The 27,187-nt window shown below is 29.9% G+C and overlaps 1 protein-coding gene across 4 annotated transcripts in view; it reads left to right on the top strand.

The window, feature by feature from the left end:
* LOC126738167 (zinc transporter 1) overlaps positions 1-27,187 on the top strand; it is a 43,308-nt gene that overhangs the window by 7,918 nt on the left and 8,203 nt on the right. For all 4 annotated transcript variants that reach the window (XM_050443361.1, XM_050443364.1, XM_050443362.1 and 1 more), the window contains one exon: positions 15,337-15,555. In XM_050443361.1, the coding sequence (XP_050299318.1) occupies positions 15,367-15,555 (189 nt within the window). In that variant the 5' untranslated portion in view covers positions 15,337-15,366. The remainder of the gene's footprint in view (positions 1-15,336; positions 15,556-27,187) is intronic.

Below are 27,187 nucleotides of genomic sequence, written 5' to 3'. Positions count from 1 at the left end.
GCCAGAAGTACGGTTTTCGCATAAAAAAACAATTATTGTGGATAGCCATAACCATTCTTTTTAAATTTTTCCAGTAAAATATTTGAATACATGCATCAAATACATGTATCAAATTTATCGCCCCTGAATTTTGTCGCAATACTAAAAAAACACTCGGTATATATAGCACTAAAAATAGTTGCCAATGAACTACCTAGAAAACTAAAATCTACTCGCTGCAAGCCACTTAACTTTACTTTTCCAAGCCAATGATCTGAAAAAAAAGATTCGCTCCGGATCAAAGTATGTCATTGCCCACCAGACAGCACGGCAGATCGATTAACATTTAATAAAACTGGAGGTGTCAGGTCAAAATACTTTTAAAATTCCTTCATACATTGGCTAGGAAAATATGGTAAATAATCTGTTGGAGGGTGAAATGACTTATTAACTTCTTAAAAATGCACTTTGGGGATATTGATATTATTTTTTCCAGTTCATTATTGGGTAAAAATGTTAATCAATTATCTTCAATATGTTTTATATCAACGTAGCTAAACTAAACTAAATAATAAAATACAGCATGTGAAAAACTAATTATTTTATTTTTTACTTGTGTTTACCCCTATAAGTTAACTTTGCTTAAAATGTTTTTTTGTGCGCCATTGTATAATACATATATTTTGATATTATAATAAGCTTGATCTATAATGCTTAAGTTATCGCAAATATGAAAAAAATTGTTTTTTATACACTCAGCAACCAATTTGTTATACTAAATAATTACAAAAGCCACGGACTAAAGGCCTTTAAATGCTTAATAGCGCTGGGAATAATGTGATTCAAACTATCAATAATGAAAATGTCAATTTGTCAAATGATAAGCTTCCGGTTAATTCTCTTTTCGTATTCCATTAGGACAATTGGCTCGTTATCGAATATGTCGAGGAGCAAGTACAAGTAATTTTATATGTTTATAACAATATATGCAGAACCGAACTCAAGATTTTTAAATTAAAATTTCAGATTTTAACTTTGATTTTTCTATAGTCTCTTAATTGCTTGAAAATTCTACCAATATTTTACAATAATACCCAAACCCTAATAAATAGTATGTGGGGTCTTTTTTTAGAGTTGGACAAAATAATAAATAAATATTGCGTATATTTTATTACCCTGGAAAAAAATACATCTTCTCTTATTTTTTTTTTCATAAAATTTAATCTAGTTTCTAAAGATAATAACTATTGTTTTTCGAATCCTAAAATGACGTATTATATTATGACATTATATTTTACATGTATATTATGGTCTTGACTTAACTAATTTATAAAACAAATACAAACCATAACTTATTATATGCTTTACTAATATAATTATTGTGTACATGTATATAAAACTTTTACTTATTGTCATGGCATCTACTTTCACCACAATAAAAAATTATCGAAGATACCGTTTTCCAAGTTTACCCAATATGATATTCATTAGTTAAAGTAACTTATTTATAAATATAGGCTGTTTTTAATTGATACCTTAATTATCTATACCTACATATATACAAGATAAGTGAACTCGCAAATAAACTTAAAATTATATAGCATTTCCGTTCTAACTGATACCGCTATTGCTACTGCATAATAATGGTAGCTAAATTAGAGAATATTTCCTAAAAAAAACTGTTCTGGAAAAAAAATATATGACAACAGATCATCTTCAGTGTTTGGAAATATAAGTATATAAATAACAACTTTTAAAAATTATCTATGTGGATTTATTTTACATTTTAGAAGTCTATTTTTGCAGTATGGGATATTTTTTTGGTATTTTATTTAAAATCTCTATGATAGACAATATTTTTATAATAACAAAAAGTGGTGACTAAAATAATTAAGTAACTAAAAAAGAGAACAGTAAAAAAATTAGCAATATATTGGCAGGGTCAATTTGAAACACTATGACAGTTTACAATTTTTAAATTCCTTATATTCAATACGGGTACAGTTTTTCTACGATATATTTATACACTTAATATATTGAAAGGCTAGAATTAGCATTACCGTTGAACTATGGACAGTTTGTTTGCTTACAACATCTCTTATACAATGATGCCAAATGCTTATGTAGAAATGGCAAAAAAAAACACACTTTATAATATCATAAAAATTTGTCACTTTGGCAGACGAAAACAATACTTTTCGTCTTTAATAAAATATGAAGCATTTTTTTCATAAAATATAATAAGGTACTCTATAAAGCTTTAAATTGTATAAAGCAGTCAACATTCAAAGTGAAATGTTGACTGCTTTAAAATTGATAATGTTAGGGAAAAAGGCAACACCATCGCAACATCAATCGATTGCATTGTTGATTCTACAGACACAAGTAATTTTTACCAGCGACGTCGTCAAAAAATATTTACATGATAAATATTTATTATTAATAATTAATGCTTAAAATTACAAACAACATTACCGTTTATAAAATCTGTATGTGATTTTTTACCGTACTTCATTAGAGTAAAGGTATTAAATCTAATAAAAACCGTTTTTATGGAAACTAAATATTTTATATTTATTAAAGTTTTCTTACAATTACCAAAAACACTGAAATGAGTTAATCTTTTTCCTTTTTCAACCAAAAACTAAAGAAAAAACACAGAACTTCACAAATTCCGGATGTAAACACAAAGCCTTTTGTCAAGATCACATCAGGTTATGCCCGCGGTGTTGTCATTTCAAATTTTTTAGAGGCGGTTTTTGGAAATAAGAATTTTAATAATTTTTTTTTGCTTTAAAGATGTTATTTTTGCGCTTAGAATGAGACATTTCTCATATAATATAGTAAATCTCTCTTTTCATAAGATATCTATTTCTACTTTTTATTTTTAATCCAAAATTAACAACAATAAATTAAATTAATATTATGATATATTTTGATATATAGCTGAAAATTTCCTGTTTTGAAAATGCGTCTAAACTTAAAAAACAACAGAGAATCGATGAATATGTAAACAAAATACCCCCCCTGCCCCAGTGCACATACTGAACTCAAACAAAGTTGTTATTTACTAATTCTAGCCTTTCAAAGTTCTAAGCTTATACATCTTGAATCAACTTATTAAAATCAGGGCATTCACTTCATATAATAAGATAGTGAAGCAGTCGTTATTCTCTATTATATTCTTATTTATTTTACAAGTAGTTAATCGATCCAATAATTCTTTATTACACTGAAAAATCATATATAAACATAATTTAAAGGTTTTTAGCATTGTCGTGTAGAGTAAACTTTGATTTCTTGAAATTTTGAAAAAGAAGTTGCAAATAAAACTAAAAATATTACTTAGTTATACAAGATTCTGTAAATTTCGTCTAACAACCCATGGTAAGAAATTAGCCATAGAATTTGGAAAAATCCTAATCTTTTCCAACTAAATGTTACTATTTTTTTTAAAATGAGTATAACCTCTAAAATAAAGGTCAAAACACATATATGTCTTTTGTATATATTATTTCCATAGCTTCTCGGTGGTATTACTCAAAGTTAATACTAATCATAAATCTAGAATATCGTACAAATGTATCTTCTACTGTCTCTATAATATTTATGTACTAAATTTTTTATATAAAAAAAGCCAAGATGTTCTAGGGTTCAATATTAAATCTAACTAGTAAAATAATATGTAGTTTACACATCAAGAGGGAAATATTAGCTGTATCTATTTACAGCAGCTAAAACTCTCGCTTTAAAGTAATTTTTTATGCTAATTAGCTACTCTATCAACAACACGTAACCCTTCACCTTCATGCTATTTGCATACTGCAGTGATTCATGATATAAAAAAAATTAAATACGAATATGACAAACTATTTCATATTGGATAGATTAAGCTGCAATCAATTTTTCAAAAAAAAGTTGCATAAAACTCAAAGATTCCCCTAAAGTCTAGTTGTATTCCAAACGCTAAGTCTATCGGTAGAACTGTATGTCATTGGAAAATATCCTACTACAGACCTAATTCATAATCTCGTATAAACCAAACTCTCTCAGCCTGCAACTCTGCCAGCAACAACCCTGTTAAGCTAATAATTTTTGCACTGCTGAAAACTTTAGGTACCCTCAAGATAGTAAACAGATCGCGAACTCAAACCAATTTTTTTTTCTTCGCATAAACTAAAGGTGAAACTTTTAAAAGTGCATTTATAAATTTGAGCTCTTAAAAACGTCGACCGTACCCAGCTTTGACAAATAAATACATTAGTAGATGACACATTGTACCTGGTATATGTTCTTTAAAATATGTTGTTGTTTCTCGTTCAGAAGTTAATACACGAAATCTTATTAAAGAAATATTTCAATTAACTTTTGTTGATCTAAGAGAAATTCATTGACTTATCCAAGATTTGATTTCTATCAGTACATTCAGAAATTAATCTTTAATAAAATGCATAAGAGCAGAAACACTGGCGGCAAGTAGCATCCTTGTTTTTTTCTGCCGGAGTATTCCGATCAACCTTACATTCACCATTTAACATTCCGTACTAATCTCTTTCTTTAAAATTATATTGATTGAAGTATTTTAAAATTGGGAATTAAATTTTTTTTTCTAGATCTTTTATCCAATATCCTTTATCCAATTTTATGGTAATTAGGCGGTGTAATTTATACTAGTATTTGGATAAATTAATCAAAAGTACAGCTTTTTTTGCTTCTTAATTTGCTTAGTTTTTATTTATAAAATTGGTGGTACTTAATTTCACAGTCCTAGACCACACAAAAAACATGAGAGATCTTTTTTTAATGCTTTTTTTAAAATAATTTTTGAATTAACTGTTATAGCATCAAAGACAAATAAGCACTTAAGTAAAACATGTCAATTAATGCAATTTAATTTAGTGTCTATATTAAAATGACACTATTAAAATTATAAGTTGAATTGGCAATTTTGGCTGTAGGTCATGATAGTCAAAGAATCAGGCATTAAGGAGGTTAACGTTCTTATTTACAATTTGAATGCGAAATCTAGTTCGTGTTAATTTGGGGTGGCATTAGCACTGGTAGTAGAATTTGTTTAGTATTTCTTCAAGGGCAATTCTTCTTTAGATTCTTCTTTTTGGGTGGAATTTCGGCCCTCGGCGGACATAATTGCTTAAACTTTAGTTCTTTATATTTTTTTATAGGTTTTCATCGTTTTGTAGGTGAAGGTCGAGGGCACGTAATTGTGAAATACTTTTTTCGGGGAGTTGGAGGATGGGAAGATTTTAAGGGTGAAATTTGCCGATAGGCGAATTCACCGCCATAATAAGCCTCCATAGATACCTGCTCTTAAGGGGCGCGTTTTAAGATCAACTATGCAGAAATGGATTTTTCGTCTGACTTAATGCTCAAAATTTTCAAAATTTAACGCGGCACCTTCAGGTATTTAGCCCGCTGTACTGCATAAACATTTTATTTGCATCAATAGGGACTAAAGAGTATTTTTCTACGTAAATGTAGTTTCTTTTTTATTAAACCCATTTTTTACAAATAGAAACCTTTCTTTCGATATAATAAAGCCTAAAAAGGAATTTTTTACGGAAATGGTTTTTGCTTTATTCATATGATTTAAAAGCTTAAAATAGCAACATGAAATGACAGGGAGCGTCCCGCTTGGAGTATAGAAGTATATACTTCTATTTAGGGTTTTACTTTCAGTATTTCAGAAAATTTTTAAATCTCATGTTTCAACACAATCCACAACTTTCTACCAAGAATAGTTTTTGCTCTACACTGCTTTGACTTTGACTGCTTGACGTTTAATACTAGGATATCTATTAAACATAGAAAAACTGTAGGTAGTAGGCACCCTCAATTTATCTGGCTATAATGTACTAAAAGTCGTTTTTATTTATATATTATAGTTTTTTAGTAAAGCACCATTTCTTATGAAATCCCCAAAAAACTAACCGATAACAATCAGTCCGACTCTGCAGACGGATTTCACCGTCCGCAGCGTATAAAAGCATAGAAACGAGGTTTGAGCTTCGAGGCTAGACCAATCTACCTGTAAATAAAGTCAAGATAAAGTTAATCGAAGAATAGCCTACACTTCCTTTAGAATAACTCATCTAGATATAGGTGTCACCCGCGTATCGTTATACCATTCAATAATTGATAATAGAAGATTTCTCCCGCTCAAAACACACAAACTGTATTTTACCTAATAGATTACTCTTAAAAAATGACCAGGCGATAGAGAAAATCCTAAAGAACTCAAAAACTAAACAAAGAGTAATACTTGAGATAACTAGTCACTTGGTCATAAATTCTTTGTTTTAGAATCTAGAACTGCCTATGATCAACTGACGTTTCCACGTGGATTTCAGCAAATGGAAGAAATTGATAAATTGGGTTGGAATCGAAATTGTATATTCGAAAGTGAAAGGCTTAAAATGGGTCGAAATAATCGCGAAATAATATTGACAATATGCGCAAACTTTGAGATTGTGATGTCTGAACCTTTCGGCAGGTTGATAGCGGCTATTTTTTTACATAAAAATTAATAATATGATAATAAAACAATAAATTGTTTTACCTACATATTATTGGAAATAATAAATATTTCTAATAAATATTTGTTATACATATACAAAGAGGAACCTGTATATGTTCTGTATTAAAGTTTTAGGGTATATAAGAGGAAAAATAAGAGGAGAATAATAGTCGTATTTGTAATATACGGGCGGTGCTAATAATTAATAATATATATACTCCAACAGGTTTGATGCCTTTTGTATTTTCAATAAATTAGGATTACGATAGTCAACTTTTTTGCTTTTAGCTCGATTCTTATAAAATTTGATATTAAGGATACTATTGAAAATTATTGATTTAAAAGAAATCGATAATAGAACATTTTAAAAGGGGTTTATAGTAGTGGAAGGATACAAGAATAATAATTAAATAACAATGGGAATTTTCCTGAATACAAACCCTTTTTAGGTGGTTTCGATATTGGGCAAAGATTTTTTGGCCCTTTTCAATAGAAGTGGCTAATTTAAGATTTATATATAAAATTTATAGATCTTTAATCCTTAAATTTGTAGTATAACTTAGTAAGAAAAATTAGTACCGTGGTAAAAAAGTTTTTAAGAAAACTTTAATTGATAGGTAATGGTTTCTTTTAATTTTTTTTCCTATTATTTCTTTGCATATTTTAATACATTTCAGTCATTTATGATTTTTATGATTTCAGTATTTATTATCATTATATGTACACTCTTACCAGATTTGATTTTTTCTTTTATTATTATACCTCTTCTATGGATCCTAGAAAAAAATTGCTACACTTTTCCAATAGGCAGATATTTTTAAAATATGTTTTAGGAATGAGAAAATCTAATTCTCCCATAGGGCTCCTGATCAATCCATTCCGAAGCTGAGATTCGAACTCAGAATTTTGAAGAGCACTGCGTTAATTATTATAAGCCTGGTTTCAAATTCTTCGCAAAATTATTTGCAATCTGACAGCATGCATTCATTTCTTTAATTTTTTTTTGCTTTTAGCTGTTATTTAATTTGTTGATGCCTGTTAAGAAAAAAAACATTGCAATAAGTGACCTTTTTAAGAACAAGTTAATTATTATTATTATTATTATTTATATTTATTATTATTATTATTATTATTAACCTTGTCATGATTATGCCTAGTTGAAAATTAAAATCGTTAGTATACATTATTAGTATACATATATATACATGTATACATTACATGCAAAAGACTGGAAATTATTTTTCTCAATTGACTTCAATGATCGGTACCCTTGTAGAATCACCAAGTATTATAAATATGTACTGGAGTTGCTACAGAAGTTTAAAAAATCGGAATCCGTTTATAATAAAAAAAAAATACCGAAGAAAATCGTTGTAGATGAGGCATGTAGACCAAATCGAGATACCGGTGCGAATGGCTAAATACAATTTTTTTTTGAATTCGCAGACATGATGCAATTAAATATCCTACCTGGTCTATAGCGTTGATTGAATATTTGGGAAGATACGCAACCTTATGGGCTAAAGCGTGACCGCAAATATGCGTGAAAAATAGATGGCGATTCTCTCCAGTATGCGCGAAAATAATTTCGTCCGTCGCTTCTCATTAGTAATCGGCCGATCATCCCTGAGTCGTGTGGGAGAGTTTTTGCACAGGTTCGTGTTTGCCGTATTGAAATTTGGTAGTTGTTAAAAATTTTGTTGGATATCATAATCACAAATAGATAGATATATGTAAATGTGTTCAGTTTGTGAGACAATGGCTCCTTTAGGCAAAATTAATCAGTGTGCGTATCGTGGGTGCAATAATGTAAGAAAATGTAAAAACAATGTTCTGAGTTTCTTAAGAAATATTTTTAATTAATAAAAGCTTTGCTAAATCAAATAATGTATCTTCTCTAATAAACCCATCAGAGAATTTTTCAAATTTATGTCAAAACACAATAAAATCCTTTAATTAACTTTATCATACTCTAAAAGTAAATAATAATATATGCAAGTCAATTAATAAAATATTACTAGATAAAATAAATATAAATAAACCAAACATATGTCCACAGCATATTGATAAATTTTTGCATTTATTAATTAAGACTTTGATTTATAACAACCTAAAATGGGAATCTCAAAATCTTATTAGAAAATCTTTAAAAAAATCTAATTATAAACCTCACAGAAAATTATCTATTTTATCTACAAAAATCAATCCAAACTCTTAAAGATATTGTCTCTTCATGTCTATGAGAGCCATTTTCTCTTTTTCTTTTTTTTACTTTAAGAAAATTTTAAATCAATATAGTATGTTTATGGTCTTTAGTGTTTTAAGTATTTTCAATAATTGTTTTCATGATGAAATTCATTCATGAAAAAGATAAAAATAAAGCCTAAAAGCCTTTAAAGTTATTGAGAAACTGGTTATAGTACGAATGGTAGCTTTCCTAATTAAAAAAAATAACATATTAAATGAATGTCGAGTAATGTTTTCATTCCTGGAGAGATTATATTTGAGCTTGAAGAAGGTCACTTTGCTGCAGCGGTATTCTGCGACTTCTCTAAAGACTTTGACTGTGTCAACCATGGAATACTGCTCGGTAAGCTTTCTAGATATGGGTTTAGGGGAGTTGCTCTAGAATGGTTAAAATTTAGTTTTGTTAGACAGAAAAAAGTTTGTTTGGCCAAATGGCAGTTTGTCTGAACTTTGTGTAGTAAGCAGGGTTCGTTTCTCGGTCCTATTTTATTTCTATTGTATATAAATGACCTGGCGTCTCTCCAGATAAGAGGATTCTTTACTATTTTTGCAGATGACACCACTATCTTATGGGCAGACAATAATAAAAGCACATTAACAAGAACAATTTCTAAAGATTTATTAATGATTAAACAGTGGTTTGATGCTAATTTGTGGTCTTTAAACATAGATAAGACTAAATTGTTAATTTTTAATGTTCAGAGCAGTTCATGATTCACAACAAAGAATTGGAAGTGAATAATTTTAACAGATTCTTGGAATTGTTATCGATCATAAACCTAAGTTTTATGGAGATATGTCAGGAGGCAAAAACTGGCTAGACGATGTTATGCTATTGAGTAGTTTTAAATGAACTGAGATTGATATCTGCAAAAGTCTATTTTTTTTTGTTGAAAGTTGGAACTTACTTTTATACAAAAATACCTACAGTATTGAATAACATTTTGGAGTTGCATTAGTAAACGGCTTTTTGACTCGATGTTTGTTTTTAAAAAACGAGCCATTAAATATATGTGTCATAAATCTCCACAGGACATGCAGACCCCTATTTAAAGATACTTTCCTTGTGTTGCTTGTTTATTGTTGAGTCTGCTTGCCTAATATATAAAAAATATAAATTGTATCTTCAAAATAATGGCTCCTTAAAACATTATAATATCAGGAAAGAATACAATATTCCAATGCCCATCCCGAAAAGTGAACTAAGAATTCTCTTATTTACTTGAGCATAAAAATTTTTAATCATTTTCCAAATGTCATAAAAGTCTTTACAGGTTCTCCTCGCTTTAAAAAGTTCTTAACGAAACTTCTTAAAAGCAAGTATTTTTATAGCATTAGAATTTTTTGAAGATAGTTAGGAATAGGCCAATAGTATATAATTAGTTTTTAGTAAAGATGTAAAGGTTAGAATTTGTGATGTTACTCTAAAAAATTTTTAAGTCGTCTTGCTTTGAAATTGAAAAAACAATTTGTGTTTATACTAGTATGTTGAATCCACTATTGTGTATTGTTTTTAAATTATGTGTTGTAAATATGTCGATTAATGTGCCTATTTTATATCATAGAAGTACCATGTCAACAAGTAGGTACCATGTATTTATGAATAAAGAATGTTTTGAATTTTTTGAAATTCAAAATTGTATTTAAAAGAGAGAGAGGTATATAATATTTAATAGGGATGATTCCAACTACTCACTAGAAATTACCTCGTTAAAAAAGTAATTAAAAGGGTTATTCAAAACTGCAAGTGGCCAATATGGCGTCGACAAGAAAAAAAAAAGTTGATTATGACTCTCTAAAGAAGGAACGTCGTATTTAAAAGTTAAAGATGTTAACTTGTAAATGAGAGGAAGTGTTTACAACAATGTATAAATGATTTTATTTTATATTTTCAAATAACGCCAGAAAAAAATAAAAAACCATTTTGCCAAATTTCACCTTTTTTCTGAATATTAGGAAGTATTTGGCATTTTTCCAATTTTTAAAATTCCATTTATTCAATCATTGCATTTATATTGCGCAACTTTCGCCTAATTAAACCATTTACTGCTCATCCTTACTTTGGACATCCTGTATAATCGCAATCAGACCCTTCATACTGTTAAACAAAATATTTGTTTTTTTTCTTATTAACTTTTTCTAGTTTTAAGAATTAGTAATTAAGTGTTTGCCTGTATTGCAAATTAAAATGTGGCCTATTTTCTATATTTTATAGTGTTGTTACACCCTTATTTAAAACCTTTTAAATTTTGCGATTTTATTTTTATATTAATTTCAGTTAAAGGTATCTGTTTTTCAATATTTTTGTCCAAAAAAAGTGTACTTCACAGATCTCACTACCCTACACAGTTTTTGAGATATTGGCTGGTTTCACAAACCCGTATTGTCAAAAATCACATTACGGGCTACTTTTTGCAAAAAATTATTGACTCTAAAAAACTGTAGTACCGTATATAGATATTAAATCTTTAATTATTGAATTTACTCTTTATACTAAACCTACCTATATCACCACCTTTATTTAATATTTTTGTTAATTTTCTAATTAATAAATAAAAGCTTATTGAATTTTTGTTTTGTTTTTATTTATTTATTTTTGTCTCAAAAAAGGATTTTGGTAAGTAATTATTTGTTAATAAAATTTAAGTTGTAAGAGATAGCACCTTCCAATACATTACTTGACCACCACATTTATCTAGTTATTTATGCGAGATCACAGCGCATTTAAATATCGGCAATAACAAAATAAATAAAAGCCCTGTTATCATCATCGCCCTTGTCTTAAAAAAATAACAAAACGGCCGGACGCCCAAAGATTCCCGCGTCGTCAACTGCAAATGGTCAATATAGCGCCGACAAAGAAAAACAAAACAAGTTGATGATGGCTCTTTAAAGACAGAACGTCGTATTTTAAATTTAAAGGTGTTATCGTATAGGCGAGGAAAAGTGGTCACAATAATTTATTCATTTAATAAATACTTTTGTCATATATTTTGAAATAACGCCAGAAAAAAAAATGATTTTGCCAAATTTCAGTTTTTTGCAAAATTTAGGAAGTATTTAGACTTTATTATAAAAGGACACTATATTGCTTAACTGTCCTCTAATTATACCACCTCTATTGACGTCCTGTATAACCGTGATGCGGGGTCTTTAAACAAAATGTTTTTTTTTGTTACTAGGTATCTTTTTATAGTTTTAAGTATAGTTGTAACAACTGGTAACTGAGAATTTTCCTGTGTCGCTTAAAACTTAAAATGTGGCCTATTTTTTATTTCTATTAACATCCTCACTCACAACCCCTTACTTTACAGATCTCACTACCCTGCACAATTTTTCAGATATTGAATCACGTGACAAAATAGGTTACTTTTTACAAAAAATTATTGATCAAGAAGTTATATTACCATCGGTATTAAGTCTTATGAATTATTTCAATTATTCTTTATAATATTTACGTGAAACCTACTTATATCTTAAAATTTGTTCCACATATTTTTTGTATATTAGTTTTTAGTTAATTAAGTGCAACGGGCTTTTTATTTAAAAACTTGACCCTCTTGAACACAAAATGGAGGAAACATAATGTTTGTTGGAATTATAACTTATATTAAACTTTGTTGGTAATTTTTTAAAAATAGCTTTTTATATATATTTTTGTATTAATTTTTAAGTAATTATTTGTTTTTAAAATTTAACTTTTAAGAAATTTCAATATGCCTCCACCCTTAAGTATATCACTTATCACTTGACCACCATATAAATGACACCGTGCTGTATGTTCAAAAAAAAATACTAAAAACATAGTTGGCAGCATCATCCCATATCTTAAAAAAATATCCAACACGGCCGCGTAACCGGAGATTCCAGCGTTGTTGAAAGCCTGACTCAAAGAAGCCAAAAGCCAAGTCCACGCAGCTAAAATAAATCGTTCCTAGATTTGACGCTTTGCGGCAGCACCACGCGGTGCACGAAAGTGAACGGCAATCCGATAGTCGACTGGGTACACTTTTTAACACAGGATTGCGTATCTTCCCAAATATTCAATCAACGTCTATAGTATACTTTTCCATTAGGGTATTTAACAAGTAAAATTTAAAATTCTACCTGAAAATCTGGATGATGATATAACAAAAGATTGAAATGGTCGAAAATGTACAGGTATTAGCGGACATATTTTATTATTCATATCGGGAATAATAATAATAATAATAAAACGGTCTTTATTAATGCCGGCGAAGGGTAACCAAAGCTGTTTGTTTAGTTGAGCATATTGTAGCGTTCGTTACGATTCGTTAAGTGTGAATTAAAATACTAGAAGCACCAAAATAGTCAACTGATTTATTTTACAAGTACACACTAAATAAACATGATTACTACTATAAATATTTATTGAGGTATTGATTAACTGCTATTTATGTCGATTTATTTATCGAGCCAATGTTCCGCCTTCCGAACTGGTCTCCCAGCGGCGCGGGTTCCTTATGTACTCGGCGGACCATGGTTCCAGAAGATTCAATAACCTTCCACGCCCCTACAGAGATATCATACGGTGTGCCCTTTTCTGTCACCACGATAATCCCAGAATAACGAAACACAGCTGATATTTGCTACGTTGTCAATATCGTTACAATAATATAAATCAACAGTACTATAATAACAATTTCATAAACAATCCTAGTTAAAAACAAAGTCAATTTTAAAAATTGCAAATGTCCTTAGAAAATACATAGGTGTGAACAAAAAAAATATGTAGAAAGTATATATGTAAAAAGAATATGTAGAATTGGAACATATAGTCGACAATTCTCAGTTCGCAGAAAAGTTTATAAAATTCAATTTAAAACCTTGATACTTTTTGACAAACTAAAATTTTGAATTTTTTTATAAAGCAAATTGTTATCGACGCCAGAAAAGAAAAGCTACGTCGAAATATAATTGTTCCATGTTTTGGTAAAATTAGAAGGGTATTTTGGCATTTATTTGAATATATATATATGAGTAGATATATATATAATATATATATATATATATATATATATATTATATATATATCTATATTATATATATATATATATATTATTATATAATATATATATATATATATATATATATATATATATATATATATATATTATATATATATCTACTCACGAATATATATATTCGTATCTAATTATATGCCAAGATAAAATCTAAAACTTAAACGCTCTCCAAGGTACTGAGGCTTTTTCACTAGAGAAGATTCCGTGAAGAAACCATGACAAATGTACTGTCTTTTGATTCTGCATATTCAACTACGCAGTGCAGGTAACTTCTATCTGACATGATCACGAGTCCTTATATTTTTATCTTACTTCCAGGGTTGGCCCATATACAAAATTACAATATGCAGTATATGAGAGATCCTGGTTCTCTCACAAAACCTTTCTCAATTGTAGTCCGAGCACATCTTTAATTTTTGTACAGATTTCGCAATGACATATGTGACCTTTAAAGGTTTCTTGGTAACTGGCTACGAATTCGAAGTAGAATCAAGATAATGCAGAGATTCTTACATTCACTCACGATCAAAATTGAAGTTGAGATACATGAATAGCCAAATTATTCGATGCCCACTTATGACCAGAACCAACGTATATTAGGACTGGCTCCTCGGATTTTGTCGCAACCCAATATTTTTTAAATATTTACCTACTACTAAACGCTCGGTCAATCGAAGAATAGCCTACATTTCCTTTAGAATAACTCATATAGATATAGGTGTTACCCGCGTATCGTTATACTATACAATAATTGATAATAGAAGATTTTTCACCCTCAAAACGCACAAACTGTATTCTACCTAATAGATAACTTTCAAAAAAAATTAATAGGCGATAAAGAAAATCCTAAAGAACTCAAAGACTTAACAAAGTGTAGCACTTGAGATAACTAGTCACTTGGTCAATATTTTTTTTTGAATCTAAGAACAATAAGTCAAATAAATAAGTTAGGAAACATTACTAATTTATTATTTTTGGGCAGAGGAAGAATGACAAATCTTTTTCACTGACTAGGGAATTGGCCATACAGATTGAATCTATTAAAAATATGTGTAAGAAAAGGAATTGTAACTGCGCATCAGAGTTTAGTCATTTAATTTTAACTAATTTTAACTGAAGAAACTGTTTATTTTTTGTACACCCTAATTATTTATAGGTTTTACTATACGAATTTATATATGAACATTAGTATTTTTACAAAATTTGAGGTCATTACGATATCTATTGATATCACATAATTTTGTTTACTATTCGTTTGTATGTCGACCTATTTAGCTTTCACTGGTATAATTAAATAGACCATTTTATGCTGCTGGAGGTCCTACTTGATATATTAAATTTAGGTTAGCTGGAAGTGAGATGTGATTGACAAAACTTTATTGAACGCAAAATTAAGCTCTCTCCTGTATGTCATAATGTAATAGATTTATTTTTAGCAAAGTTATTATTCCGTAAATACGTTTCTATAAAATTTATTTTAGTCCCCATTGCTTATTATATCTTTTCAAACTCTTATTTATTTATTTTCAGAAACGAAGCAAGAAAATAAACTTATCCATAATGCCTGTGAAGGATTTCTTCAGAAAAATGCAGCCCGTACAGCTTTACGTGGTTCTCATTTTGACTATTTTGTTTTTCATAACTGAGTTAATTGTAAGCCACCTCACGCATGCACTGACCCTGCTTATGGACTCTTACCACATGCTTTGTAATATATTAGCATTGGCTGGGTGTATTACCACGATCAAGGTAAACAAAAAATATTCCATGAGTATTTTATTAATATTATTTTGATTTTTGTTGAACAAAATCTTTTTAATTATCATAAATTAGAATATGTCGAATTTTGACTAAGTATACCAATAACCGAAGCAATAATTTAAATTGGTTTAATTTGTTTAAAGAATTTATCGACTTAGAGAATATCTGATATTCAAATATATGTAAGCTTTTGGAAGTGTACAAAATACGACAGTTTAAATTTTACTTCTTAAGGTACTGCCTAATGTATGTAGATGGGAGTCTTAAGGTACCGAGTGAGTTACATTTTAGGCTGTAACTTTTAAGTGGTTCTACATACTTCTATTAAATTTTGGCATCATATCATTTTTAGATCATTTGTGATCTCAAAATTTTGAAATTTAACGACAGTTAGACAAATATAGGTTAGAGAGTATATTTGATATTAGCAAGGAAGTAAAAATTAAATTGCACATTTCTAAATATAAAATTTTGACAAGTATCACTTTGTAGAACAAAAGCTCAATATAATATAAATATTACTAATAAAATTTTATGATATCCTTTTTTTGTTATATTTATCTATACAGCATTGAAATGAATTGATATGGACGCATTTAATTTACAAGCAAATTTTATTTGTATTTGCTGCAAATAAATGAAACAGGCTATTGACAATAGTGTAGTCTGAGCGTTTAAGCGATGTAGGAATAAAGCCACAATCTTCCAATAACAATTATATTTACAAATATCCCAAACAATAACTTTTGAATAAATAATAATTCTTAATTTATGCAAGTCTTATCACTTCGAGTGAAGCGAATATATCTATTCTCTTTTTGTTATCTCGCCCTGCGAAATATATTAAAGAATTGTGCCGATTGCCTGAGTCATTCCAAAAACATCCGATCAGGTGAGTCATGCCATTGAATACTTAAGTTTCAGTGGTGGGTTAGGAAGGGTAGAACTAGGGTAGAAGGGTAGTTCTAGTACGTCACGGCCATCCTGATCTTCTTTCGTCCTCAAAAGATAAAGAGTACCTGGAATTAAAACATTTTTTTTCCTTTTTTTTATAATTTAGTCTGATTAGCAGAGTTACTATTTTGCCTGGGAGGGCTACTATTTTACCGAAGAGAGCGGCTGTTTCTATAAATTTGGTAAAGTTACTACTTTACCAAAGAGGACGACTGTTTTGCCTAAGAGGGCTACTATTTTTCCAAAGAGGGCGACTGTTTTGCCTAAGAGGGCTACTATTTTACCAAATATGTTAACGATCTTCACTAAGTGTCACTTTTTGAAGAGAGAGTAGTAGTATCTTTGCCTACCTGAGACATTATTTTTCCTGAAGAGTAAAAGGCTTCATTTGCTCTAATCCAACCACAATAGTGTAAGGTCTACTGGATCGTTCTAAGTGAATATCCTCCTTTACTCGATAGCGGTCGTTACGTAAAACCTCGATGACTTTGAAAGCGCCTCTATATTTGGGAAGTAACTTTTTACTTTCATTGTTTGCCGGAAAGCTTGTTACTTTTGTACGAGTACGACATCTCCCACTGAATAAAATTTTGGTAGTGTTCGATGTTCATTAAACGATTAGTTTTGCCTGACTCTGTTTTTTTCGAGATTTTTGGCCGCTTGCTTCCGGATCTTTGTGACATCTATAATCTCTTCGTCCAATACATTGTAAATGTCAGTGTCAGTTTTAAGTGGATAACCGAGTAGTAGCTCTGCGGGTGAGTGTTGAAATATGCGGTGTTTCATGCTATTTATTCCTTGTTCAATTTGTAGTATTTTGCACTCGTTTTTCGTTGTACTAGCAGTTGATGTAGCCAGAGCCTCCAGTATGGTCTTGTTCACGCGTTCTACTTGACCATTACCTCGAGGAAGTCCAACAGCTGTTGTGAACAGCTTAATGCCTTTTCTATCGCAATATTCTTTAAATTCTCTTGAAGTGAAGGCAGTACCCGCATCAGTAATAATCCGTATACAAATGGGCCTAGGTGGTCTAGATGAATTGTGTGGTGAGGTCTCAGATACTTGGGAATTGAGTGAAAATATCCAGGTTTTTTCCACTTAAGTCCTTATGATATAAACATGCACTTATATATTTTTTTACGAACCTATTCATCTTTGGGAACCAATAGAATTTTTTTATTCTCTCAATAGTTTTATCAAAACCAAAATGACCAATATCGTCATGATTAGCTTTGACAATTTGCCAACGACAACTTTTTGGTACTACCAACTTCGTCCGGATTTAGATCTTCGTCCAAATGGGGTTAATTTAAAAACTTTTACCATGCAAGTCATAATTATTAAATATATCTTTATTATTATCTACGTCACCGCTTAGTAGTGTGTTCTTAATATCTTTAATACTATCATCTAAATCTTGAGCTTCTCTTAAAAAGTCGTTTTCAGAAATAACTAAAATGTTTTCTAATAGTCTGTTACTACTTTCAATAAAATTGCGACTTAATACATCTACGTGCTGCATTTGTGTTCCCGGTTCCCGGAGCAATTCGAGGTACGATTGTCTGTTTGCTCCAAGCGTTTTTAACCGCGTTACAGTCAGTAAAAATTGTAAAAACGTGCCCTGTTAAATAGTATCTAAATTTTTCCAGAGTTTTGACTATTGGTAATAGTTCCAGCTCAAAAGAATGGTAGTTTTTTTCAGTATCGGTTGTTTGTTTGCTGAAAAATGCTACAGGGTGTTCCAAATTATCATGTTTTTGTGTTAAAATAACAGCGTAACCATCTCGGCTTGCATCAGTATATACAGTTATTGGTAATTGTGGGTTAAAAAAGGCCTATATTGGTTTGGAACATATTTGATTTCTTAACTCACTAAAAATGAATTCATGATTTTCTGTCCATTTCCATTTACAATGTTTTTTTAAAAGCTTTGTAAGAAGGGCTGTTTTGCGTGCAAAGTCTTGAATAAATTTTCCATGTTGAAGCGATGTAGGAATAAAGCCACAATCTCCCAATAATAATTATATTTACAAATATCCCAAACAATAACTTTTGAATAAATAATAATTCTTAATTTATGCAAGTCTTATCACTTCGAGTCGAGCGAATATATCTATTCTCTTTTTGTTATCTCGCCCCGAGAAATATATTAAAGAAGTGCTGATTGCCTGACTCAATCCAAAAACATCCGATCAGGTGAGTCATGCCGTTGAATACTACTAAAGTTTCAGTGGTGATTAGGAAGGGTAGTACGTCAATAGGCTATCAAATTACTCTAAAAAATACATTAAAAGTAAAGTGGTCATTTTTGGCCAATTTGTTTTCTTGGTCCAATTGTGGACACCTTAATTTAATCTACAGGAAATAAAAAAATTAAGAATAACTACTACAATTATTGAAAGAATCAATGTGTATTATTTTACAAGTGTTGTTTATTATCAGAAAAGAATTTTCGCATATAAAATAGCCTGCAGTCATGTTAGCATACTTCAGATGGTAGGACTGATGTATCCTACACTCGTGCAATGAATGGAGGTGAAAGCAGTTAATTTTTGCGGTAAAGGTTTGAAACAAATCATTCAGAAGTTAATATATTTTTTCAATGACAGGGACTCTTTAGCCGTAGTGCTCTTGGCACATCTAGCTGTGTATAACTTCGTATGCTGATTGTGTGGGTTGTAAAAAATTTTTCTTTGTTGACATTTTTTATCTTCACTGCACTTATGTTCTGAATCGATATTACGTAAAAAAGGCTTCATTAACTTTAAATTTTGATTATGTAATTATAACAGGCGACTTCAATATTGATTTTTTAAAACAAAATACATACTCAAATAGATTAAAACTTATTTTGGAGTATTTTACTTTTTCACAGCGTATTACAGAACCAACAAGAAATAACATGAACACTGGTGATGGTACCCTTATTGATTATATAATTTGCAGTAATGATTTGGTGTCACTAAACTCTGAGTTGCTTGCCATAGCAAAAACAATCACGGATCATAATATGATTTATTCAATATCGCAATATGATAACATAAAAGTTTAAAAAAAAATCTTTAAAAAAAAAAGAAAATTTTATGAACGATGGTTTGCTTATAAATTGGGATCAGATGTACCGCCTTATAGATATTAATGACAGTAATAAGTGCAGTTTGTTAATGAACATATTTTACAGCTTTTAATTACATGTGCTCCGACTAAAAATTAAATTATTAAAGAGAAAATATACTGTCCATGGATAAACGAAAATATAAAAACTCTTATCAAATTACGTGATTGTGCTCGTAAAAAATATCTAAAAAGTAAATTTCAGTCTCATTTTGAATATTCTAAAAAGCTAAGAAATTACACAAAATAAGACGAGAAAAAAATAAATTTTTTAATCAATTATCAAACAAAAAAGCACAAGAATTTTGGAGAGTAGCAGATAAACTGTTCTTAACTAAAGCAAAAAAAAAAATCAAAATCAAATATCAAAAAATCAACGATCTACCTACTAACATATTAAATCCAACATATATTGGGAATTTTTTTAATATTGTTTCCACCCTACCTGATACTGCAAGTAAAGAATGTATTGAATTTTATCAAAATTATACCAAAAATAATATAAAACTTAATTTCCAGCTCTTGGACCAACACAATATGATTTAAAATAATCTCAACTATTAAGTCGAATGCAGCGGGAATCGATGGTATTTCTATAAAAAATATAAAATTGTATTTGCCTTTTTGCTTAGGTCCTTTATTGCATATTATTAACGAATGTATTCTTCAACAAAAGTCTCCAAATGTGGGGAAAGGGCAATTATTAAACCCATTCCAAAAAAACCTACAAGTTTGGTGGGTATTTTAAATGATATTAGGTTAATTGAGGAGAATGGCCAGCTAACATGTATGACCGTCTTGGACTTTAGTAGGGCTTTTGACACCATTAACCATGATATGTTATTGGCGAAATTAAAAAATATTGGTATTTCAAAGAGCAGTGTTACCTTTTCAAGGATTATTTGCGTAATAGAGAAAGTTGTGTTATGGTGGTTCGGCAGTCTAAAAAACATTAATCATCATTTCCACCTTTTAACTAAAGAGTTCCTCAAGTCACAATCACAAGTCTCAATTCACATTAATAATTTAAATCTATTCTATCAAAATTTTAATAGTGATTTAACTAGTATACATAAATATGCAGAAAATCATAATCTTAAGCTTAATGCCACAAAATCTAAAATTCTTATTATGTGCTCCAACTTTAATATAAGGCAAAGGCTCGAGCACAACTTATCCTTAAACCCTATATACTTCAATAATAATATTTCAATTTGGGTTGTTTCCGAGGCAAAAAATTTAGGCATTATATTTGACAGCTCTTTTGAATTACACACAAAAAATATTGTTTAATAGTCTAGGCCGATGCACGCATCGGGGGGGTATTTTTTAGAGCCTTTTTTTCGGCTCGTCTATTCTCTTTCCTTGCGCTCGTCCGTTGTCGCACTGCCGCTGCCTGTTTTAAAATCTTAAATTAATTAATTGTATATCTTTATATACATATAAATTGTTTCTGTAAATTATAAAGGGCTTTTTTGTCCCTTCTTTGCCTGTACTTATTAAGGAAAAACGGTTTTATAATTGAGAGGATAGTCCTATTTGTCAGTATATGTATTTTTTTTATTTGTAATCTTTATTGACCTATAAAACTGTATATTTTGACAAATAAACCATTTTGAATTTAAATTTGAATAATTGCGAATGGGTAAAGCATAGTGTGGCGAGGTCCTAAAACTCTTCCTTCCACTATACCGTACCACACATTGACTTTTTAAGGATATTGTCTATGACATGCTGTAAGCCAATGAGGTTTTTTAGTCGCTCAGTATAGACAATTCTATCTGTTCACATGACCGTTTAGAGTAAACGTTGCTTCGTCAGAAAATATTATCCATTTTACAAAATTATTGTTGTTATTACATAATTGCTGCATTTGCTCACCAAATTCATTTCGGCGGTCAAAATAATCTTCCGATAGCTCTTGAATTAAGAATATTTTATATGGATGGGGTTTGCTTCTTTCAATACTTTATGCATAGTAGATCGCGATAAATTAACATTAGAAGCCGTACCTGTGATTGTCGCTTTGGAAGTATCTTGGACCGTTAGCAGAACGTTAAGCTGATCTCCTTCATTTATTGAACCCCGACCAGCTTTTTGAGTACGCGACATATCTCCGAATCCAATCATGCTCAAGATTTCGATTATTTCACTTTCGGTTAATTATCTCATATTTCATACAATAATAGTAGGTAATAAAGTGGAGTTACTAATAAAAGGCAGGATGACACTGTTTTCGCCTCTCAAAAAGAATAAACACCACTTTCAAATGTAAAAACACTTCAAATAGTTGCACCGAAATACATTCACTTTTTGACACTACAACAACGACTAAAAAACCCAAATACCAACACTAAATTTAGATAGGTACTTCTTTAATTTTACATTTTATCATCATTTTTTATTCAAAATTGCATATGTAACCACTATTCATTTGTTCCACATCCTTTGTAAAAAAATTACTTATTTCTTATTGTGCCCTTTTTTTTTAGGTGATTTTAGCTTGCGAAGTTAGGGTTAGGTAAAATCGTATGATGAGGTTTGTTATTTGTTGCTGGTCAACAGATTTATTTTGTACATTTACGTTTATATCACAGATGTGCATATTATTATGTTTTCTGCAAAACAAGAGTAGCAAAATAAACAGTAAAAAGTGACAAGATTATATTTGTGGCCTGTGAACTGTGCCTTATTAATAACGATCTAAAAGTAGCAAATTCTATTTAAGTTTCTACAGATAAAAATACTTGTATGTAAATAAACATATATTTTATCGTTCGATCTATTTCTTGCTTCATACGATCTGTAATAAGCTGAATGAATAATTTTTTTATTCCATCTTTCTAATTTATTATTATTTTCTATTTCATCTTTAAAAGTCAAACGTTTCTTTTTTAACCAAAATTAACTTTGAGAAAAAACTGACATAACTTTTGAAGAACTTGAAAGAAGAACTCACAAATCTGTAACACTACTTATTTAATAACGTGCCGTACTACTGTAGTTAAAGAAAAACTCTGTATCTGACCTCTATGGTAATACAACATCCTAGCTTATCATTCTTTTTTTTTAAGGTGTTTATAGATGTTTTATTATCCTGACAAGTGCGGTTGCTAGATCAATTTGAATATTAGATTGCATATTATTTAAAACTAAAATATTGAAATACTAGTAAAATCCTTATTTTAGAAATTAATTTGTTTCCAATTAAATCTAATTTGCTTTCGTCTTTTTTTTTATCACGAAGGGGGGTTACAACAAAAAATATATAAAATAACAGGAGAAAAATACTTTTTATTAAGAATTGAAAGATGTAAAATGTTTTGTCATTTAATACAATTGCAAAATAGAGACGGATTTTTAATTACAGACTTGTTTGATCATGTAGACAATGAAAATATTATTTAAGTGTTTCGAAAAACGATCTGACAGCTATAGAAATCTAAAGATGTATATGAGCGTGCCGTTTTCATCGAAAGACGCGTCTGACTTTTTATGTTGCGAACTGTTCGACGATATCTTCGTAATTACTTCATTAAAGCAAATTTTACTCTTAATATTTGACATGTAAACATTCCCCATGGTAATTTATAAGTATAACCGTTGAAAATATTTCCTATCTTGAGATTTGCCGGCCCTCAAAATTCTGCCGCCCTGGGCACTTGTCCCGACTGTCCCTAGTGTAAATCCAGGACTGTTGACAGGAGTAGCTTACAGATTTTTGTTTAGAAATAAACTTACCCATAGCACTTTAAAATATTCCACTGATGATGAGGCAGATAATGCAAATACTGCATGATGATAAGCAAATTTTGAATGAAAACTATCACTGGCCATTAATAGTTTGGTCGCTGAGGTCCGGTACCCTGGCCATCTACATCTTCCAATCTCAATCCGTTGAACTTTTATTTATGGGGTGATGTAAAACAAATTGTTCATTCCATACCTGCTGACGATTTGAACTAAATGCATTTTCATAAGACAGGACAGAGATTATGAAGTTTTTTTAAACGCTCTTTGATCAAAAAACTAGAAGTTTAAGCGATTTTTTTTAAATTTACCTTTTTTTGAGAAAAATTCTTGCTCTCTCCTTTAATTAGGCTTTTCCAAATTAAATTTTTACACAAGAAAAAAGTTGTAGCAAATAAGAAGCACGTGTGGCTCTCTAAACGTCTTGAGGTTAACCATATTTTATGATTTTGTCTTTAAGAATTACTTATAGTCCTATGGTTGAAACCTTTGTTGTGACACTCAAATCACAAAACAGCTTTATCACTAACCAACCCTTTATTTTACCCATGATGCATGTTTCCCAACGGATATTAGCATCTTCGGGAGAAAATTAAAGGTAAAATAACACTACTAAACTAACAAAGTATAGCTAAACATGGCTAAAGCATGGCTAAACAACAGTTTAAACACTAACTAAACTATACAACTGACTATAAGAGATATAAGTTTTAACTAAGCAAATAAAACATTATAAGTATTTATAACACCAGGCATTATCTATTATTTTCCAAAGGTGAATCAAGCAAATGATTTATAGCGAAATCTCATAAAAATGAAGAGAGTCTTTACAGAGGGTAGTAAAGGTCTGCGGTATGTTAGAACATGAAAATTCTAGCAATATCTGTTGAGAACAAAATATTAGTTTTAAATAACTGCTCTACACAAACTCCTTTACCAGCATGTTGTGAGTTTTTTATATAGTGGCTGAACAAAAAATATTAAAAATGCCTTTACCTTCTTGTATAGACATTTTCCAACACAAATCAACATCTTATCTCAAAAAGATATAAACATGATTCTGTTAATTTTCTGCATTATCCGCAACACTGTGCGAAGGAGGCAGTCATATTTTTACTTCCGTATAGATTTTATTATTTCATGACAATGGTCACTGCTTGGTTCTTGTAGTAGTGCAATCAGACTGTATATTCAAAAGTGCAAAAAAGGCCGGAGTTTGATCTATACCTTGCATTTTATTTCTCGATGTCAAAGTCGAGGGGTGAACTTAGGAGATAAAAAGTTGGGAAAACCTTCGAAAAACGAGTTTTTATTCTGTAACTTGTCAGGAAAAAATTCATGCATTTTCGCTCAAATAGCAGTTGTAGCTCTAGAAAAGATGCGTCTACTGTTATACAGGGTGTTCCTTAAAGACGTGCTAATATTTAAGGGGGTGATTCCTGGACCCATTTTAAGAAACAAAGTCCCTATGAACATATGTCCAAACGTCTTAACTTTTGAGAAGCTTTCTTAAATTATTTAAATGTTTTAACTTATGAAAAGTTAAAAGATTTAAATAACTTAAGAAATATACATGTTTATATGGCGTTTAAAAAGTAAATAGGAGTAAAAAAAGTGCCATAACGCGTCTTTATTTAACGCAAATAAAGCCGCAGAGTCTCCAATGTATGTTTCTTGTTGCTCGTTGCTATGGGCAACGAGCTGGCTTTTTAGGGAAGTAAAATTATTTTAATTTTTTAAAGCGAAAACCATGCGTCGGACGAAAAAAAACCAAGAGATCAAATTTGCTAAAAAGTGATTGAGGACTTTAAACGTAATGTTTATTTTAAGTATAAGCAGTGGCGTAGTATTTTTTTCACTAAAAATATTCAATAGAAGACCTATAGGGAAGCTACTGGCAATGAAAATATTTTTTTGGCACATCAGAAAATGAGTCTTGATACATAGAATATATGTACCAAATTTCATAAAAATATCTACATTATTGTTTAAGTTATTATTAAAAAACTGATTTTTTTTTTGAAAACTTTAACACCCTGTATCTCAAAAGTTTAGGATATATGTTCATAGAACTTTTTTTCTTAAAATGGGTCCAGAAATCACTCCCTTAAATATTAGCACGTCTTTAAGAAACACTCTATATATATCGACTATCAAAAAATTTTCATACTGAAATATAAAGTATTTTCAGGTGCTTCGACTTTGCTCTTCGTATCTACTGCGACAAAAATGTTGCCTTAAAGATAAATTTAAAAAATTATTTTGCAAAATGATTTCCCCACTCCCTCATATAATAATTTTGAAACTACACTTCATACATTTAAAATATCTTATACTGAACATACTAATTTTGAGTTATATCTAAATAAATATTTTTTTATTTTTAAAGAATGTTTTGTAGTGAGTATGAAATAATTTTTTTTGATAGTCGATATATCAGTAGACTTGTCTTTCCAAGAGCTACAACTTTGCTGTTTGACCAATATTGTATGAATTTTTTGAGAGGTTTACGCTCTTTTTTCACCTCTTAAACATAAGATAAAAGTTTTAGATCCTATATGATATGGCACCAATCCACGACCAACCCACATTATTCCCCAAAAGCTTCACCCCTAGGATGACGAAACTTCAGATATAATATGTGCAACACCTACACATCTGACACTGACAAGCAATCAGCCTCCGATCAATTTTTTTGTAATAATGCGACGATAGTTGATTCAGTTTGCAATATACTCATGTTACTATAGAAACTACATAACATAACATCTTACTATTACCGTTGATTGAAAAGGCGAGAAGATACGCATATTTACGGGCAAAAACGTGACCCAAAAAGCGCGCGGCGGATAGATGGCGCCACGCTCAAACGCGCGCGGAAATCTTTTTGCCGTTTGTGTCTCATTATTGTTTAGCGGAGCTCGCCAGCATCGTCTAAGGGAGTTTTTGCATGTTTGGCGTAATGTTTTGTATTATTATTGTTTTGAATTATGTCAAATTCAAGCAAAATTAACGAGTGTGCTTATCGGGGATGTACTAATACTAGGAAGAGAAAAAACAATTCTCTTAGTTTTTTGAAAATTCTTTTAGTTTTTTTAAATGGGAAACTGAAAAATACCAGCAAACGAGAGAAAAACAAACTTCTAAGAAGCCGCATAGCAAAATACGTATCGTATCTAATCAATGATTGAAAATTAAATCTTGCCTCTTCAGTCAATGTTTAAACAAATAAAATAAAAATATTGATAAAGATTGTTTAAATAATCTTTATATGTAAATACTTTTACTACCATTTATTTATGATTATTTCGTTATGTAAAATTTTCTGCTAAAAATATATACGAGCCCCGTCTTATTTCAGTTGGCCCGCTTAGTAAAAAATGAATTTATTATTCTTTTATCGAATCTTTATTCCACAATATTACAATACCAAAAAGTATCTCATATAAACATTATGTGTTATCTCTAAAATTAGATTTTGGTTGATTGATAAATTTTTGAATCATATTTTAAATAGTAGAAATAAATTTCTTGTTTCTATTTTTTATTTTATTTTAACTCTTTAGGCATATACAAGGGTTCTATTCATTAGGTCCGAAATCCACTAGCAAGAAATTTGGGAGAGTTTTAATCAGGGGTAGTATCAGAACTTAATAAACCCCATGCCTCAAAGAATTGCGACTGTTTTAAAAAATAAATATATGTTCAATATAAATGAGTTTACTTTCCCATTTTGTTGTGTTTATAGAGTAAGTAAAGCTTATTATTTGTTTAAAACTATATAACACTATAAAATTTGTCT

Source organism: Anthonomus grandis, chromosome 7 (genome assembly GCF_022605725.1).
Source record: "Anthonomus grandis grandis chromosome 7, icAntGran1.3, whole genome shotgun sequence".
NCBI classification, from domain to species: domain Eukaryota; kingdom Metazoa; phylum Arthropoda; class Insecta; order Coleoptera; family Curculionidae; genus Anthonomus; species Anthonomus grandis.
This window is presented reverse-complemented; position numbering and strand designations above follow the sequence as displayed.